At 40.6% G+C, this 19,739-nt stretch overlaps 1 protein-coding gene across 3 annotated transcripts in view; it reads left to right on the forward strand.

Moving 5' to 3' along the window:
* The window catches only part of ADAMTS12 (ADAM metallopeptidase with thrombospondin type 1 motif 12), a 171,716-nt gene that overhangs the window by 54,241 nt on the left and 97,736 nt on the right, over positions 1-19,739 (forward strand). For all 3 annotated transcript variants that reach the window (XM_083818567.1, XM_083818566.1, XM_083818568.1), the window contains one exon: positions 13,143-13,317. In XM_083818567.1, coding sequence (XP_083674693.1) covers positions 13,143-13,317 — 175 coding nt within the window. The remainder of the gene's footprint in view (positions 1-13,142; positions 13,318-19,739) is intronic.

Consider the following 19,739-nt stretch of genomic DNA (forward strand, 5'->3'; position numbering starts at 1 on the left):
CTGTAGATATTCAAAACCCACCTGGATGCCATCCTGCGCAATGTGCTCTGGGTGATCCTGCTTGGCAGGGGGGTTGGATTGGAGGCCCTTCCAACCCTGCCCATTCTGTGATACTTTTATTTTCTGTGTATAATTAGAAGCATGGGTAAGATGGGCTGCTTGTCATTCTTCCCCACAAGGGCAGTGCAGCTGCAACTCCATCTGTGTAGACCAAGCCTGAAATGCAAAATTCGCTCTGGGCCTTTCTCTGGAAACCATTGAACATGCTGACTTCCCAACGGCTTCAGTAGGGGCTAAAGGATTCGGCACCTCAAAGGCAGTGCTTGGCATTTCATCAGATTTAGCTTCCTAGCAGAAGGGTCTTGGAATTAGCAGAGATTTAATTATGCCAGTCTTAGTGTAAGTAGTTTACTCAGTTACTGGTTTTGTACCCACTTCCCATTTTGTGTGGTTCTTACTGAATGTACATCCTGCCAAGTTTTGAACTGAAACTTGAATGTGAATGGATTTAGGGGTTTTTGTTTGTTCTGCAGGCTTTAGTTTTCAGTGTGGTTTTGTGTGTGTGTGTGTGTTTGTTTTTGAACAACTTGAATCTGAAATCATGAGTCATCTCTGCACCTTTGAGAGAGTTGTTCTGCCTTCAAGCTGTGGTGTCTCACATGTACGGGTAATTTGGATGATGTATTAGTGTGTGCAGTGCACCTCTCATATCAATGGAAGTGGATTTCAGTCAGAATTAAAGCTTCCAGGGTGGAATTTATATAAAGTTTAGAGCTAACTTGCATACGTTATGCTCTTAAAATGACCTGAGCCCAACGCTGAATCAGCTCAGCCTCCAACTTTGGTTATGGGACCTGGAACTTGTACCCGGTTTGTAAAAACATTTATGGTGCTGTGCCAGATGCAGTCGTAAAATCACTTAGTTTTTCTTTGTCAGGCAGACAGAAATAACAGGGAAAGTCAAATGAGTGGCATGTGGTTTGCCTCAGGCCAGCAGAAGTGTAGCATTTCTGTTCTAATTACCAGTTTTTGTTATGCAGGTTTCCAGACTACATTGTACTAAGCATCATCTGTGTATTAGAGGCTGTGCTTTGCCCTTCACATTGTGGGACTCCAAACCTTTTTCTTACGGCTCTGTTTCATTTCTTCTCCCCTCTCTTTCCATATCTCATTTCTTACTCTCAATCGTTTTTCAATACAGCCATTGCTTGTGATGCAAAATAACCTTTTCAGTGTACTATCACTCATATTTTGATATATTCTGGTATCCTAACTTGTCACAGCTGCCCTCAGATGGGGACTGGATTTTCTTGTTTCATAATGTATTTGGTTTTGATAAACACCCTTCCCCTTCATTCCTGCCCACTGGCAGTGCAGAAATCTGCCATTTGAGCATCGCTCTCAGCCTGTGCAGAGCAAGTAGAGCAGTTGTTTTCTCATGCCTCCCATGGAAACAAGGGCAGAATGTTTCAAGCATTTATTGGGCAGAAGCGTTAATTTCTCCTGTAGGCACTGAGCTGAAACTCAGTGTAACAGTGCTGCTCTGAGGTTATCGTTTGATGTGGGAAAATGACCTTTTGGAAAAGCACTGGAAGCATGAATAGTGAAGAGACTGATGGCATCAGTACTGTCTGCCTTTTAGGTTACCTTGATGTGACTTTCAAGGTAAGTGGTGGTGTGACCCTTCTTAGGCATGCTGAAATTCATTCAGAAGTCCCATCTGTGGCACACAGCCAGAGGTTTCATGAGTCTGCAGGAAAGAGAGGCAGAAGCTTTCTCCCTGACACCCTGACAATCACAACTGCAGACCTAAATCATACCCTCTGCTCCAGACAACTCTGCTTGTTTGTGTGATGGAGCTGCACAGAATAAAGCTAGAAGAAAGTCAGCAGATGGGTCAGCGAAATCCAGTCTGACGTTTCTCAGACTTCAGTCTTCAGCTTCTTCAAGCAAAATCATTTCTGTGGAGGAGCAGAAGGTGTACTGTGATCTTCCTTTTTCTTCTCTTCGGGAGAGTAAAGCCCCTGCCAGGCTTTCATCCACTGCAAAAAGGGATAATTGTGCTTTCTTCCATCCATCTGCACACGTCGTGGCAGCTGTCTCTTTGGTTCATCATTCTGAACTCTGCTTTACTGGCTGTTGACTAGGGTTCCTGTGGGTCACAGTAATACAAACAAGACTTGTCAGTAGAAACAATGCCAGTTGTCACTTGATCAAATATTTGTATTTAGTTATTCTCTAATAAGTTTGAGCTCTGCAGTGCTAACATTGCCATGCTTGCTGGCGTGGAATTAGTTTTAGAATGTAAGTGAGCAGGAAAACAAAACATTCTTGGTGCTTTCAGTCTGTAGGATTAGAGATTGCATCCGTGGATCCTCTTGCGTATGCTTGCATTGTTATTAGAAATCAAAGTTTAGGCAAGAATCCTCTTACTGATTTGGTGTTTATTCTTTATTCTTTAGTGTTATGTAGGCTTTAAACCTTTAAATTTGATCTGCTTTACAAACTGTAGAAGTTTACTGTCTACCATATCAAAACATTAGAACTCATCCTGTTATCAGAAGTCTCAAGGGATTTCAGAAGCTGGGTATTACAAACCATTCTTATAACATTTATTTCTGTTTTCATGAGAAGCTGTTCAGATATTAGAGGGGGAAAAAGTATTTATACCATGTAAACTCCTTAGATACAGTGCTTTTTGAACAAGCTTAATTAGAAAGAGATGAATTAGATGTTCCAAGAGTATTTTCCAAGAATAAAACAGCTGTTACTCTTTCCTACTTCTCCAAACTGAAGGTTGTTTTTGGAGGAATTGGGGAACATATTTTGTCTCAGAACAGGGACACCTGCCAGGTTGTTTTTGGATCCCAAATTAAGGCAAAACTTGCAATAATCTCACCCGCCTGTGACTGTAGTCAAAGTAAGCCTCCTGAACCTGGACAAACAGCTTGTGTTTTTTGTTGTTTATTTGTTTTGCTTTGTTGGTGGTTTTATACTTATTCAGTACAAGTTGCCATTAAAACTTCCAGTATACAAGGGTTTTGCAAAATGGGAGGGGGAGGAAGGAGAGACCAAGGATTTGAGGTAGAGTCAAACACTCAGAAAAGTTATGTGGTGTCACTGAGGTTGGACGGTAAAGGTTATTAATCTTTAATTTAGATTTAACTTGCTATTAGATTCACTCTGAAGTAGAGCTTAAGGCTGTATTGATATTTTTCATACTCATTGCTTGCTGGAGTGCTCAGTATTATCTAGCCGACTTATGCAGGAGGAAAGACTTGTGCAGCCACTTTGCATTCGAGAGTGATGAGACCTGCTGTGTGGATGTGCTTGTGCACAGGCTGGGCATGGTGAGCGTATCACCTCCCTGGATTTTGGCAGGTTCAGCAGCCCAAAGGACCACACCATTTGCTCCAAAGACTCAGTGGACTTGTCAGCCATCGAACTGCAAAGGCAATGTGGGCAAAAACTGCTCTGGACCTCAGGAGTGCCCTGGGCTTCAGAGAGCCCTTAGGAGTCCATCTCTCAGCGGCAGTGTGGAAATCAGACTGGCAAATAGAATAAGGACTCAAACTGTGCTGGAGTTAATGAATTACGAGTCAGATGTGTCATGCAATTTCCCTGCTGGACGCTCAGCCTGTGGCAAACACAGGCTTGTTTCAACTTAATATCACCAGTGCTGGAAGTTGTGTAAGATTTAATAAATGTCATCTTCGCTGTATTTTAAGACCATAAAAACGGATATTCACTGTATCTCCACTAATGGACAATAAGTTTTTATTCTGTTGGAATTTAATGGTGTGTCTGATCCTTAGATGCAGAAAAGAAGCACAGATCTGGCTTAAGCAGATCAAACGGGATATATTTCAAAAAGTAGAAAATGAGAATGTGGAAAGAAGCAGAAGGGCAGTCTGGGAATTAGACAACAAGAAGTGACTGATACGGTTAGAGATGTAGTGGTTCATCTTCTTCATGAACCACTGGAGATCACAAAGCGGAAGCCTGTACAGAGATTAATGAGGCTTTAAGCAGCTTCATGGCCATGCAGAAATCACCTTTCATTTACAGATCTTCTATCATAAGAAAAGTAGTCTGATGGGATATGTCTATGATGCCAGTCTAGCTAGTTGGTGGCCAGCAGGATACCCAGAACTGAATGTGTAAATAAGACACATGGATTGCTGCTTCTAAGAGTAACCAACAAAGAGCCAGAAGAAGTAGAAAATGTTTTTAGGATGGACAATAAGGATTAGGATGCCATGACCTGATGTATGAACAAAGGTGCTTTTTTTTTTTTAAATGTGAGCCATTCTCAAATACTCACATAAGATTAATTTCAAAGAGAACTTCCTCTAATATAAATGAATACAGCCAAGGTAATTCAGGTTCTGTAAGAAATGCGAAGCTTGCAATGAGTTGGAGGTCCACAGAAGTAATTCCTGGCTGTCAGTTTATATGTAATAAACTCTTTCTGGGGCACTGCGGAGGAACAGATGGACACAGAATTTGGTCTGTTTGCTTCTCTTACCCATTTAAATAAATGGTGGATTTCAAATGTGGACCTGCCTTAGCTTCTTTAAATGCATCCTAGATAACCTTCATCCAAGTCTCCATCTTTGCAGAACTGTGGGAAGAGGAATGAACCAGTCCTGCTCAAGCCCAGGTTTGGACTGATATAATAAGATAATGATACTGTCCTTTCCCTTGCTTTGTCCTAAAAATAAGCTATTTTAATTTTGTACCAAAACTATGCTAAACTATAAGACTCTGTTCCGGAGGCTTAGCACCTTTGTCACTAAATCCTGCTGAAAGCATCATTTATTTTCTTTCAAAGAGATAGAGTGCTGGCTTTTTGTGTGGGTGATGTTCATAATACAAACTCTTGTCCTATTTCTCAATTCTTGAAAGAGAATCAGCCTCTCAGCCTTCTCTCTGCCTGAGCAATGGCATGGCAGGTCAATTTCTTTGTAGCTGTAGCTGAGGAAGGAGGTGAAAATTTTGCTTGCACCCTTGTGTCACAGGGTTTGTGTTTTAGCAGGAGGTAGGAACCAATGATGTTTCAAACAGAAAGACCTTGGGAGGGCAGGGGGGAATTCAAAGAAAGCAAATCAGAATCAGAAAAAGGAAAACAAGCTCAGCATGTATAATGTTTGCAGATAATTTACTTCAGTAGTTCAGTTTTGATTATTTGAGGCTGAAATTCTCTGGTAATGAGTGTGGGAATACTTCTGTTCCCTACAGCACAATTTTTTCTTTAATTAGAAAAGTCCTTTATTCAAACTGAATTTCTCTTACCACACATTGCAGTTACAATATGTGGCTGTGCAGCAGAGTACTTAAGGGTAAAACCAGCATCTTTTCCTCTTATTTTTGTTTTCCTTAATTTCTAAAAACTCACCATGTTTTCAGAGTCCATTGCTAATTTATTGTTGGAAATATTGCAGTCCACTTTGAGGAACAAACTGCTCTCATTACAGATGTTACTTTTTTGGCATTATTGTCAATGTGTTCAGTAATACAGAATTGGACTCAAAGATTTTTATTTTTTTCCCTCCCCTTTTTGCCTGACATACGCCCACTAATTCCAGCCCTTCCTGTCTGGAATAGAAGTGCAAATTGCAAAACTTTGCCAAGGCTGAAGCTGTTCCTCTCCCTTCTCCCACAGGACTCTGCTTCAGTTTCCTGTGTGGAAGTGATTGAAAAATTCCTGCCAGAAAATATATTTTGACAAAAAACCCTGAACATTTGACCAAAAGAAATATTATGTAAAAAAAAATACCTCCTTTCCACTGGACAACAGAGATTTCTACTGAAAATTAAAAAAGTTGGCTGAAAAGCTTGAGTCAGAACTGTCCTAATATTGCCTCATGGTGAGCAACGTGGGAGTGTGGGAGATGCAACGTGTCCAGGGAGCCATTTGTGTAAAAAGGATGAGACACTTGAGTGAAAAATCCCATTAAGTAGTGTAGAAGCGCTTCCAAATACAGCCTAGGAAAAAAAAAAAAAAAAGAAAAAGAAAAAAAAAGCCAAAATATGTTGGAATTTGAGGAAGATTGGAAGGAAGGAAGAACAATAATACATTTTTTCAGTTTTCCACAATAGGCATTGAGAGACCCGGCGCCCCTCCATTTTCTGGCCGTTTCTATTATTTTATACAGTAGCTTTTCATGAGAAAGTATGAATGAAGAGAACTTGGCTGCAATCACTTTTCCTGTGGTAAAAACTAACCTTTTTAATCTGCATTTTACAATAAGCATAACTCAGCTTGCTTATTTCTGATGAGAATTTCATAGTGAGGATTATTTGTATATCCCAAGGCTATGTGAATGCACCCGGGAACTGCAGTTCATCACATTATCAAATGTGCTACAAAATGCAAAAAATATATATATATAAAAATGCTATAAACTGTTGAAAAACGAAACAACCACACACATACATTGTATGTATACATAGCTTGAAATCTGATGGATTTTAAATGAAAAACACTTGCTGTTACATTTGGGAGTCAAAAAAGAACAGATACAATGAGCAAAATTAAAGAAGCACTTAAACAGCAAAGAGAAATTTGCCAGTTCTGAGTGCTCTGAAGTAAATCTAATGTGAAGATAGGTGACATTTTCTTCCAGTTAGTCTCATTATTTCCTTTCTTGCTGTACAGCCTGTGGAGAATGAAAGTACAAGTGCAAAGTGTGAACTCAGTAAGTCCTGAAAGTCTGTTGAATGCTGTTTGAAAGTACATCTGCATGTGCTGGAAGCAGACTCGGACAGTCAGTCACTTCATCCCAAGCGGCACTGGTGAGCACAGTGCATTGTGATTTTCGTATTTGGTTTCACCCATAAATTTACACAGGTACTGCATTCCTCATGAAGACAGAGCAGGAAATTGAATTCATTAAAAAATATTTTCCCCAAGTAGATTAGCATATGAAATATAAAATATTAGTCTTCTCTTTTTTAGGCTTATTTCTTAGAGTTCCACATTTCTCAGGGTTAAAACTGTGATAGTTTTATTCATTAGCTCTATAATGTGTAGGGTCTTTACATTTCCAATTGATAGATTGTGTAATTGATAATTTGTTCAATGTATGATTTAGAGCACGGCGCATGTGCTCTTCTTTGTCATTCTGGACAGGAATGAAAACAACTATTCCTACCTGACAGCCAATCAGTCAAAAATAAAACAGTTTCAGGATAAACAAAGCAAGGCTAGAGGATCTTGTTTAGAAGATAAACAGGTGCCTGTTTGGTTAAGGCAAAGGATTTCTTGCTACAGGAAGTCTTTGTGGAAGAAAAACAATTCAAGAAGCTCCATTCTGATGGAGCTACTTCCACCATAGCAGGAAGTCCTGCTGCAAGTATGAGTCCTAGCTGCCTTATTATGTCCACGCCGAATTACCAGGCATGCCAAAACTTGGTACTGGACACAAGTTTTGAATGAGATGGATGTGTAGGGTACAAGACATGGTCATTTTCACTTGGTTTCAAGTCCCTTTCTGGGGAATGAGAGCAAGTTAAGTGTTTTCAGTAGAATTATATGTGGATAGACTCTGTAACCATGATGAGGCTTTTGTTTGGTTTTTGTCTGACACAATATTGAACTGCCAGAGGAAAATGATCATAGCCCTTTAGTATCTTCAGATTTATTCCTTTTCCCATCATCCTACTGACTGATGTTAAGCATGGACATACATGTTGGCAGCAAACTATATGTATTACACATAGAAGGTAGCATCATATATTCCAGTGCACTGCACTGTTGAATTGCAGTTGCAGTTCTAACAGTTTGTGAGTGATTTGGCAGTGACACAGAGTTGGTGTAAAGAAAGAAGTTTGAAGATACATTTGAGGTGTATTTAGCATCAGTGAGTGTTCATGATAAAGGAGGAAGCTGAGTGTTCGTGATAAAGGAGGGAGTGTCCCTAAATTTGCTTTGACTTACAGGAAAGAAAACATTTATGTAACACATAGACAGAGCTGTATTTAAGATACTGTTCGCAAGAACCTTTACATCCTCTTGGACTGGTGGCTGGGAATAATACTGACTAGGGAATCTAGTTTAGTTTATTTTCCTTTATTTTCATCTTCTTTTCCATCTTTTTTCCCCACATGGTGTTTGCAGTACCATATGAACAGCAGCTGCAAGAAAAATAAGGGCAATGCATGCACTTATTTCAAGCTAGCAACATGGATAGAGGATACCTGTATACTGAAACTGTCTGGAAATAAGGAGTACTTGGGGATGTTGGTTACACATTGACCGACACCCTTAGAAAGATAAGATCTGGCCTGGTCACAATATCCTGTCTCTGTCCTGTACTTAGGGAACACATCAAGGCATCTCTCTTTACCGTGGAGAATGCAGATGGCACTAAAATGCTGTGTAAGATGTAATGGTATCAATCTTATTCCATATTTTAGCAATGATGTTTTCATCCAAGTTTCAAACTCTTTTAGAATTTCCCAGAGCACAAAGTTCAAGTGAAAGGAAAGATTGCTTATAAATCTCTTACTTCACCGAGGAATTTATTATACACAGAGCAGGCAGTTTTGTTTAAACAAGTTCTATGGCAGCTAGAATTTAGGATCTGTGAGAACTTCTGGAGCAAATTGTTTATTTTTTATTTTTGCTGCAACTTGCAATCTGTCTAGAATTATAATACTTGAAAAAACTGTCTGTTCTGCTGGATCCTCTGAATAAGAATAGGAAACAACAGTAACACAGTATCACCTCTGCCTTTTCTGTCTTTGCAGTCTTACTAGCATACAGATTTTTAATGTACTTTTCAAGTCTGCAGTACAAAATGAGAGAAGGAAGCATTCTCTTGCCTTAAGAACCACATTTTAGGCTGAGGTTAAAACAGAGCCATCATGAGCCATCTTGAGGTCAGAGCTGAAAGCAGAAAAATAGCAACAAGCCCTCATTATGATTCAAAGTGCACAGTCAGTGGCCTAACAGGTACTCTATTTGGTAACAGTGCTGGCTTATATTTTTCCATGCCATCCCATCAGTTGCTTGTGGGGACTCACCACTGAATTAACGTGTGAAATGACTGCATGAGTGCGCCCAGTTAGTATTGCCAAGCTGACCATGAAGGATTGCGTGTGACTGTATTGGGCTTACATGGCAAGGTTTTGGTAGCAGGGGTGGTGTCTGTGTGAAGAGTCCAGAAGCTGCCTCATGTTAGATAAGGGCCAGTTTCAGACGACTTCAAAGGGACCCACTGTTGGGCAAAACCAAGCTACCAGCAATGTTGTTCGCACCTCTGTGAGAGCAGATTTAAGAAAGGGGAAAACCTGCTGTGCCACAGCAGCTGGGAGAAGAGTGAGAACCAGCCCTGCAGCCCCCCAGGTCAGTGCAGCAGGAGGGCAGGAGGTGCTCCAGGCAGGCAGCAGCAGTTCCCTGCGGCCTGTGGAGAGGCCCCTGGTGCAGCAGGCTGTCCCCCTGCAGCCCACGGGTCCCACACGGAGCAGATCTCCACGCTGCAGCCCGTGGAGGAGCCCCCGGTGGAGCAGGTGGATGTGGCCTGGAGGAGGCTGCGGCCCATGGAGAGCCCCCGCAGGAGCAGGCCCCGGGCCGGAGCTGCAGCCCGTGGAGAGGAGCCCACGCAGGAGCAGGGGGTCTGGGGGGAGCTGCCGCCCGTGGGGGACCCGTGCTGGAGCAGTTTGCTCCTGGGGGATGGACCCCGTGGTACGGAGCCGTGTGGGAGCAGGTCTTGAAGAGCTGCTGCCTGTGGGCAGCCCCCGCAGGCTCAGTTGGGGAAGGACGGCATCCCGTGGGAGGGACCCCACAGGGAGCAGGGGCAGAGAGGGACCGGGAAGGAGCGGCGGAGACGAAGTGTCAGGGACTGACTGCAGCCCCCATTCCCCATTCCTCTGTGCCACTCGGGGAGGAGGTGGAAGAGGGTGGATGGGGGGGAAGGTGATTTTAGTTTGCTTTTAGTTCTTACTGCTCTAGCTTGTTAATAATAGGCAATAAATTATATTAATCTCCCTATGCTGAGTCTGTTTTGCCCGTGATTATAACAGTTGAGTGATCTCCATGTCCTTATCTCAACCCTTGAGCCCTTTCCATCATTATTTTCTCCCCCTTTCCCTTTGAGGAGGGGGAGTGAGAGAGAGGTTGTGATGGAGTTCAGCTGCCTGCTTAGAGTTATTCTTGTTTTATTCAGAGCTGGTATCAGTTCTAGCTGTAGGTTAGCTGTGCTACTCCAGGGTGTCAGGAGCTGTTGAGGCATGTTGAATTGTGAGTTGATGATCTGAAAAGGTCTGGAATGTCTCCCTGGTAAAATGGACCCCCAGGCATCTCCTTCATGTTTCACAGTGACTTCAGTCTAGATGTTGAGTGTGGGAGCAGCCTTTATCTTCCCAAGACAGAGCAATCTGCAGCCAACAAATATTAAAGTGCTGTCTTTTATAAACCTCTTTTAAGGAACAAATGTTAAAACTGTCACATAAAAGTTATTCATGTCTGAGATGTCTTTCTTCAGGTGAAGAGACATAAACATGGTCTCTTCCAGAAAGTAAGGGACATCAAAAATTTCCAGGTTTTCTGCATAAAGTGCAGGAGGCATCTCTTGGACCTTGCCTCACGTAACGAAGAGGAGACAAGCAGGAAGATAGTAATTACAACTAGAAGAAGGCTGGTGCAGCTAACTGTTTCTGTTCAAATTCCGTTATCCATCCACATGAAGAATGAAACACATACAGACATGCTTCAAGTAGCTGCATATACTCCTGGAAAGTGATATGATGATAATGATAAGGGTAGTAGTAGAACTACTACAGGTAAGCATTTATTGTAGAGGACAGGAGGAAAATTTGTTTCACCCCTGATCTACAGGAAGACTGGCAGGATTTCTACCTTAGGAGGGTGGGACAGGGAAATTATAGTGCTGAACTTAACAAATGATGTCTGCAGAATGCCAGCTGGTTTGGGATGTCTGTTGTGGCATAGCTGACTTTAGAATAGAGTTGTTATGGCAAAAAGCATTAAGACTGGGAAAGCAGATGTTCCATATTGAGAAACAGTAACATTAAAAAAATAAAAATAAAATCAATGGGAATGTCCAAAGCCGGGTTCTGTAATAGCCAATGGTTACTGGCTCATTGAACAACCTTTCCTGCCATCTGTGTGTGTGCATTTGCAATATGAAATATGTTTATTTTTTCTTTATTCTCATGCTCTGTAAAGCTTGGATGGATAGCTGAATTTTCACATACAGAAACTAGGGAGTTTGGCAAATGAGGTCACTACTGATACACACCATTTTTTATGTGAGTGCCTTCCTTTTTACAGATGCAACTTTGACACAGTAAGCCAGTGACTAATCAGTCTGCCCTACAAAATCAGGGTCTGCAGTGAAGATGGCTAGTTCTTCCTGGTTCCAACCAGGCTAAAAACGCAAAAGGACTTATAAAATATAAAATGAATGAATCCTGTGGAATGAAATGGAATGGGTAAAGACCTGTGCCAATGCTTTGATTACTTGAGCAGCAGGAGGAATGCAACATCTACTTATTTCCTGGTCTAGCCTCCACATGCGAATTCCTCCTCTGTAGGTTCATGCTTGCTTGACATCAATATCCATTCTAAGCATGGGATTTATTGCTTTCATAGTGCGTCTCAGACTATGTCAAAAGTAGCCTTGATTTATAATTTAAAAAGAAACCTGGGCATTTTTGGTTTCGTGTTTAAGAATCTGAAGGCTCGATTTCTTTTTCCTTAAAAAAGAAATGAAAACATACAAGCAGTAACAGTAATACCAGATGAGCGAACATATGTGACTTTGAGTCTTAAACCTGTGAAGCCTTATGGGTGTAACCTTAAGGCTTCAAGCCAAGAGTAACTGGCTTTTAAACTTTGAGTTGCTGTAGAAAACTGGAAAGGGAAAGAGTTGTCACTTTTTAGAGATGTTGGGGCAGACTCCCCAGCTCCAAAGAGTTCCCTCTTATTCTTGCTCTCATGCTGGCTTTCCCAACTGTCTAGGTAAACTGGGGGACCTTGGAGTATTTCAGAAGGATTTTTAAAATTTTTCTGTCTGTGTAAGTTTGAATACACCAGCTAAGGGATCACAGCGTTGCTGATTTTTTTTTTCTTCCCTGTCCCAGAGCAAGTTAAGAAGGATGCACTGACCACAGGAAGAGAATAAACAAAGACTGAAAAAAAGCTGTAAGAGTGTGTGGGATACCTTGATCTTCTGTCGCATCCCCAGCATGGGCTGGGGGACCTGAGTTGTCAGTAGATTCTTCTCTTTAGATCTAGTATTGCTCTGTATATATTGGAGTGGAGGGGCTGTAGAATGGTTTTGCAACGTTAGCAATCCCTGCAGAAATGCAAACTGAGACACAGGGTACCAAGGCCATCCTCAGTTGCACGCATCTTTTAGATTTCAGCAGCAGGAGGTGTAAATGAATCCTGTGTAGTCCAGGTTGATATCAAAGGCCCTGTCAAAAGTGAGCTCAGTCAAAGTTAGAAGCTTGATACAGAAGCTGTAGCATGAGAAATTTTACAACCTTTGTTATGCCAGCCTATTGTATGATCACAATAGCTTGCTATAATTCACGAAAAGCTACTTATTTCTCCCATTGAAAGCCTGGGGGCTCGGGGTGGGTGGTAAGGTTTGTTGTTTGAGTTGAGAGTGGACCACAAAGTTCAGCCATTTTGTGTTGTGTAATCTGACTGTGGAATTTCAGTAGGAGCAGAATTACACTTTTCACTTATGAAATAGCTTCTATTCAGGGTTTGTTCTCTGGGGAATGGCTGCAAAATGCCAGAAGAACAAGATGCAGCCCTTTGTACTGCATCATGTTTGACTAATTAACTCTTGACCTTTCAGTGGCTTTGTACAAATATGGAAGCTTTTGCTTCAATACATGGAATTTCAGGCCATTAGGAAGAAGATATTTCTTCTGTTCCCATCTGGTCTGTTACACCTTCATGAGGTACAAAGCAACTGTGATGTATGCAGCAAAATAAATGCTGAAAACATGTTGTTTTGTGTTGTTTTCATATTTTGATGCTGCAGTGTAAAGACTGGCTTATGAGAAAAGCTCAAGGATGGTGATGTGAAAAGAGTCTATTTTACTTTTGACTTCCGGTACTGGCCAGTAGAGATTAACTATTTTATGCTTATTTTCAGACTGGATATTTCCATCTGCCCCATGGGGATTACTTCATTGAGCCCATTAAAAAGCATCCACAGAAAGAGGGAACGCCCCATCCCCACATTGTCTATGAGGCAAATATCCTTCAAAATGCTTTAAGGAGAAGACGAGCAATCCCAGTGGAAGAACAACAAGCATGTGGATTGAATGGTACAAATGTTGCTGAATTTCTGCCTATTTGCCTTCCACATCTCTCTGAGCAGCTTTTATTTTCCAGCTGTCTGTGCCTTTCCTTCTGCCAGGCTTTCCTAAATTGTGGAAAAAGAGATTATGCAAAATGAGAGTGTCTCAGTCAAAACACCTCTGTGGCCACCCATCTTGTTCCTTTCTGAGTCCGAATTTAAATCCCCCTTGTGACTGCTGGAATATGTTTTTCACACCATTGCTCCTTTCTACCCGACACTTTTTCCTCCAGCCAAAATTGTTCAGTAAATTTGACTTGAAATTCTTCAGTAGTTTTGGGATGACAAGAATTGCAGTTGTTATTATTTTGAATAAAGTATACTCACTTCTTGGAAATGTTGTCCTTAATATAAAATACCCCACAGCTAATCCAGTGTTTATATTTAAGATTTATAGATTCTTTGTGATTGTTACCAGAATATTTAAAGACTTCTGACAGTTCTGAAAGTGTAGTATAAGGCATCAACAGGTCAACAGTTATTTGTTTGTTTTGGTGTTTTTTAGAAGCATAAATAAAAAATAATTTACATACTGGAGCAAAAATAGTCAGTGTTATGCCTTTTGGGAAAACAAGCTAATAGGCTATCCTGGAAAGGTGGAGTATGTCTAGAGGGTAGTTGATATCTCCTATCTACAAAATGAGTTCCTTTAATTATTTTTTAGAATCATTTACTTTATTCATTCATTACTAATGGTAAACTTTTGGTAGGAAGAATGAAAAATAACCCAAATGATGTAAGGCCCAAGTTATGTACAAATAGAGGTGCGGAATATGTAGAGGTGTGTGTCTGTGTGTTTTTCATGGGTTAATGGTTAAATAATAGTTGGTTCTTTTCTGAGGGTGCAAAACAAGGAAAGGTATGTTGGAATTTTTAATTCTCAGTCATGACTCCTGCTGCAGTTCTATTGCTGTGTGATGTGAATTGATAATTGAAAGAAGCAAACAACAACTCAGCCCCCTTGTGTTTCTGGTTGTAGACCTGGATAGCACTTGTTGCTTGCTGTGTAAAAGCAGTGTGAAACTGCTGGGGGAAACCAGAAGCCTGATGGCTAGTGGGGAGATACTCAATTTTCTGTGACAATGCATAGGTGAGGATAAGGGGAAGCCAGAAGAACTAGTATCAATGGTGTTTCTTACTGTTTTTCATCAAATAAAAATATATCTACTTTTTAGATAACTAAACCTTATGTTGATAAGCCATGAATATCTAATATTGGTGTCTATTTTAACAGATCTAAAGTATCTCCTTGATTTTCCATTTCCTCTGCTGACTGCTGGGATAAATGAGAGGAATTAGTTTAGATTTGCCTGTGAAGAGTGAGGAACTGTTCTAGCCTACTGTCCTCCATGTTTCTTTTATGCATGGAATAATGTCTGTAAGCAGTAATTTTAAGTGTGGAGAGGAGATAGGAGATAACAGGCATTGTGCTGTGTATTTGCTTTGTGTACTCTGGTTATTTTCTTTCTACTTCTCACTTTTTATCTTTGGGGTCTTCCTTTAAAGTATTGAAGAATGAGACTGAAAAAGACTGTCTATACCTGAACGCTGGGACAAATAGAGCATACCTTCCCTGAGATTTCATGAGTTAGACTAGCTAAGTTTGCTCTAATTGGCTTTTGGATTTAAACTCTCTGTCTGATGTTATTCATTGTAATATGACTGAGCTATTCCTGGTGCTAATAATATGTTCATGAAATTCCAGGCTAGCAAAGGGAGCATCTTATGAATTAAAAAAGTAATGCACTTGTCACTTAGGCTTCTGTGTTTAACTGACTTGATCAGCCTTTATAGGTTATGCCTGCTTTTGGTCAAGCAGTAATCTGCTTGACTGTAATAAAAGTAATCAGTGTGAAAAAGTGCATTGGGAAAAGAAAGCATTCCTTTCATTATGTTTCTGCTCTTTGTGTGAAAAGATACAATAATCACTGGTTCTTAAGGTGGCCTTAACTCCTTAATTTGTGTTTTATGTTCTGTTATTCGACTGCTGTTGTAGCCAAGTCTTCAACAGCAGTAGAAAAAGCCTCCAATGTCATTTCCTGTTTACAGTAGGCCTTATTAAAGAGCAACTGCTCTTTGTAGAGGTAGAATACAGAACAAACGTGGAAAGTGAGTTAATTCTTGAGTTCTTTGCTAAACATATTTACTACACAGGGTGTGGGGAATATTTGCTACATAAAACGTTTTAAAGGTGGCAAGCTGACTCTTCCCTCTTTTCAACACCACAAGCACTTCCTGCTAAGTTTGATGCCAGAAGTCTGGTATACCCACTGATATCACAGATGGCCCAGATTAATGCCTTTTGGGATCACTTCAAAGGAAGACAATTCCAAGTTCTCATCTAATTGTAGAAACAAATTCTATTTTACAGATTCAACATCATGACCATTCTTCTGTATTCTCAGTCCTAACTTTGTGCTGGGCTGGGGAGTAACTGATAAAGAGCTGCCTGCCATATCCTATGTTTGACCTGGTTTTCAGAGTCAAGTATCTTAAGCTTGTGGGCTGAGGTTCATTATACGGTGTGTGTGCTTTTGTTTATTTGAGCTCTGATTCTGTTTTTTTTTTTTTTTTTTGAACTTAAACCGAGACAGTTGAGCCATTTCTAAGAACTATGCCTGTGAAACAATTTGTACACCCAGGCTGAAATGTAATTGTATCAGGAATAGTGTAGCCAGCAGGAGCAGGGAGGTGGTCGTCCCCAGGTACTGGGCTCTGGTGAGGCCGTACCTCGAGTGCTGTGTTCAGTTTTGGGCCCCTCACTACAGGAAAGGCATCAAGGGTCTGGAGCATGTCCAGAGAAGGGCTACGAGGCTGGTGAAGGGTCTGGAACACAAGTCCTGTGAGGAGCAGCTGAGGGAACTGGGGTTGTTAGGTCTGGAGGAGGCTCAGGGGAGACCTTATCGCTCTCTACAACTGCTTGAAAAGAAGTTGTGGGGAGCTGGGGATCAGCTTCTTCTCACAAATAACCAGTGATAGGACACAAGGGAATGGCCTCAAGTTGTGCCAAGGGATGTTCAGGTTGGAAATGAGGAGACATTTCTTCTAAAAAGAACAGTCAAGCATTGGAGTGGGTTGCCCAGGGAAGTGGTGGAGTCACGGCCCCTGGGGGTGTTCAAGGAAAGGTTGGACGTGGTGCTTAGGGACATGGTTTATTGGGTGACATTGGTGGTAGGGGGGTGGTTGGACCAGATGACCTTGCAGGTCTTTTCCAACCGTACAGATTCTATTATTCTATGATTCTGTGATAATTTTTGCTTGGAAAAGTTGAACCACATGGATGCTTTGAAGTCAGTACACAAATTTTGATGATGATAATAGTAATCTAGTTGGAGTTAGCAGGTCAGTCAGGCAAGGAATAGAAAGACTACTTTTACAAGCAAAATCAAAAAAGAGGGATTGCAGTAGGAAAGAGGAGGTGAGGATTCTTACTTCCTGTGCAGCATTTTTTAGTCTTTTTTCGATGTAAGGAGCTCTAGAAAAAAGCTCTGCGCAGTTCGCTCACAACAGCTTTTACTGTGACAATGACCAGATGAATCTCCAGGTTCCAACCCTGCTTGTCATCTGTCTCTAATCTACATACAGTAATACTTCTGCATCAGTTACATTCCTGTGCTCTTGCAATGATTATATTAATTAATTTATAATTTGCAGTATCCTGAAGTTTCATGTATTTGGAGAAAAATCATTGTGATAAATGATGTAAATTAGAACTTAGGTATGTGCTGTACGCTCCCACTGCTGCTAAGGCAATTGCAGGATGACTCAGTCATTAGCTGAATGCAAAACTGGGTGCTTATCTTAAGAACAGCACTATGATACAGTACATTGCAAGCTGCTGTCTTACAGTGATATTTGAAATGTGTGAGAAGGGGCAAACATGATAAATGAAAAATTGCCCTGACCTTTACAAATAACTTTTCTGATCATTTTTGCCTATAGGAGAGGAAAAGTGAGGATTTGTTTTGTTTTTCTAAATAGGCTATCTTAAAAACTTTCCACTGCTCCAAGATACATTGCAAGAGGATGAATTAACCTCCCTTTCACAAAATAAGAGATGATCTGCTCCGGTATCTTTCTGTTTGTTTTAATGCAGTCTGCTACAAGGTACTGGGTTTATTTGTGAGCTGCAAAATGGAGCTTTGTGAAGTTTGTGAATGACAGTGGAGCCCTTCCTGACTCAGCAGTGATAGGAGATTGCAGCACTACAGAGGGGACTGATAGGATATGAAAAGATGGACTTTTTCTTGGTCTGGTGAGGTGGTCAAGTTGCAGTAGTTTAAAGGTAGGGTAGCTGAGTTTTATTCAGACTGCAGCCCAGTGATTGCTGCAGTAAACTATGCTATATAACTAAGTAAGGAGAGATTTATGGTATTAAAATAGATCTCTGTGAATAAGCCATTGGAGCTTTAGGCATAGAGCAGTTGTCATATGCTTTGCCTCATTTTGGCAGTTTTGAAAACAGTTGATAGATGAGTTCCACACATATTAGAATTTGGGATTAGTTTTACTTGTACATTAATCTCCAAATCCTTGTCTGCAGAGGAGTTACAAATCTTATAAACTTCTCCCTCAGATTGAAGGCATTCGTTCCTTGGAGCTGTGATGGGATAAAGCTGGAGTGAGGGAGGAGGAGATGGTACCCTGGTGCTGTGAGAAGTGAGCAGAGGGGTGGAGGGAACTGAAGGAGCAGAGCAGCAGTATCTCTGCAAAACCATTTTTAAAGTAGTTTGAATGATGTTTTGTGTAGTAATTCATTTAGCAGGTGACTAGAATGTTATTAAGCTGTTTCAGAAGATAGTTATGTGCTGTTCTTCCTACGGGTTGTGTCTGAGTGCAGGATTTTATTGAATAATGGTCTTGGTCATTGATAATTAACTTGCAGCTGCCAGAGGACTCTCTTCTTTTTTTCTGTCTGTAAATGTACAGCATAAACTATTAGTCTTGGCTCTTGACAGTGAAGTCCTTTGTTTAACCAGTTGGGAGAGGGCAGGAAAAAAGTCCAGGACACTGTTTTATTCTCAAAGGATAGTCTGTCTTTTTTTGGAAGAATATTGTGGCCAATGTAAGCAGCCTTGCTTGCTGGCAGAACCTGATACATGCTGCGTGACTTCCATATCTTTCAAAGAATGATGCTGACATTTTTCCAGTATTTGTTTATCTTGTGTTTAACCACATCAATTACTATTCAGCTTAATTTGCATAGTTTCTCCAAAACACAAAGTCTATTTTTTCTTAGAATAGTAACTTCACATATTGAATTATAATAACCAAGATGAATTCAATGCAGAGGGAAGAGCATCTTTCTACCTGCATCCTTTTTCTTTCTTTAAACAAGCTCTGCAAACCTGTTTAAATGGTGCTTGCTGTGAAAAAAGAGCAAATGGATACATTTAGACAGAGTGACCTCTGTTTTAAAGCCGGAACCACAAAAGAAACAGCCTCCAGGAGTACGTGGAGTATCTCATTTCTGGAACAGTCTTCACTGAACTGAGAGCAGTGAGCACATGCTTGTGCAGACAGCAGGAGATTTTGCATTTCAGAGGTAGGATACCTGGGAAACACAGAAATCACAGCTGATTTTTTCTAATAGTGAATGAAAAAATTGCTTTTAACTGTTTGATATCAGCAGATTTTTTTTTTTCCCAAACAAGCTTATGAAAAAAGTGCAGAAGTTTCAAACTTTCTTTCTCTCCTTGTTTTGGATGAAATACAGTTAATTTTCTTCTGAGTACCTGGCATGGTGCTGTGTTTTGGATTTAGGATGAGAATAATGCTGCTAACACCCTGATGTTTTAGTTGTTGCAGAGCAATGCTCACATAGAGCCCAGGATGTTTCAAATTCTGGTTTGGCCCTGCCAGCGAGGAGGCTGGTGGTGCACCAGGAGCTGGGAGGGGACAGAGCCAGGACAACTGACCCGGGCTGGATAAAGGGATGTCCCACACCATGCGGTACTGTGCTGAACAGTTAATAGGGGCTGGCTGGCCAGGGGGGCCATTGCTGCGCACATACTGGCTGGGCGTTGTTCAGTAGGTGGTGAGCAATTTTGTTGTGCATCACTTTTTTTTTTTTCCTTTTTTCTTCTTTTTTTCTTTTTTCTTTTTTCTTTTTTTTTGCTTCTTTTTCCTTTCTCTTTTTGCTTTTTTGCTTTTTTGCTTTTTTCCTTTTTTCCTTTTTTCCTTTTTCCTTTTTCTTTTTTCTTTTTTCTTTTTTCTTTTTTCTTTTTTCTTTTTTCGTTTCTTTTTTCTTTTTTCTTTTTTCTTTTTTCTTTTTTCTTTTTTCTTTTTTCTTTTTTCTTTTTTCTTTTTTCTTTTTTCTTTTTTTTTCTTTTTTCTTTTTTCTTTTTTCTTTTTTCTTTTTTCTTTTTTCTTTTTTCTTCTTTCTTCTTT

The sequence above is a fragment of the Anser anser genome (assembly GCF_964211835.1).
Source record: "Anser anser genome assembly, chromosome: Z".
Lineage (NCBI taxonomy): Eukaryota > Metazoa > Chordata > Aves > Anseriformes > Anatidae > Anser > Anser anser.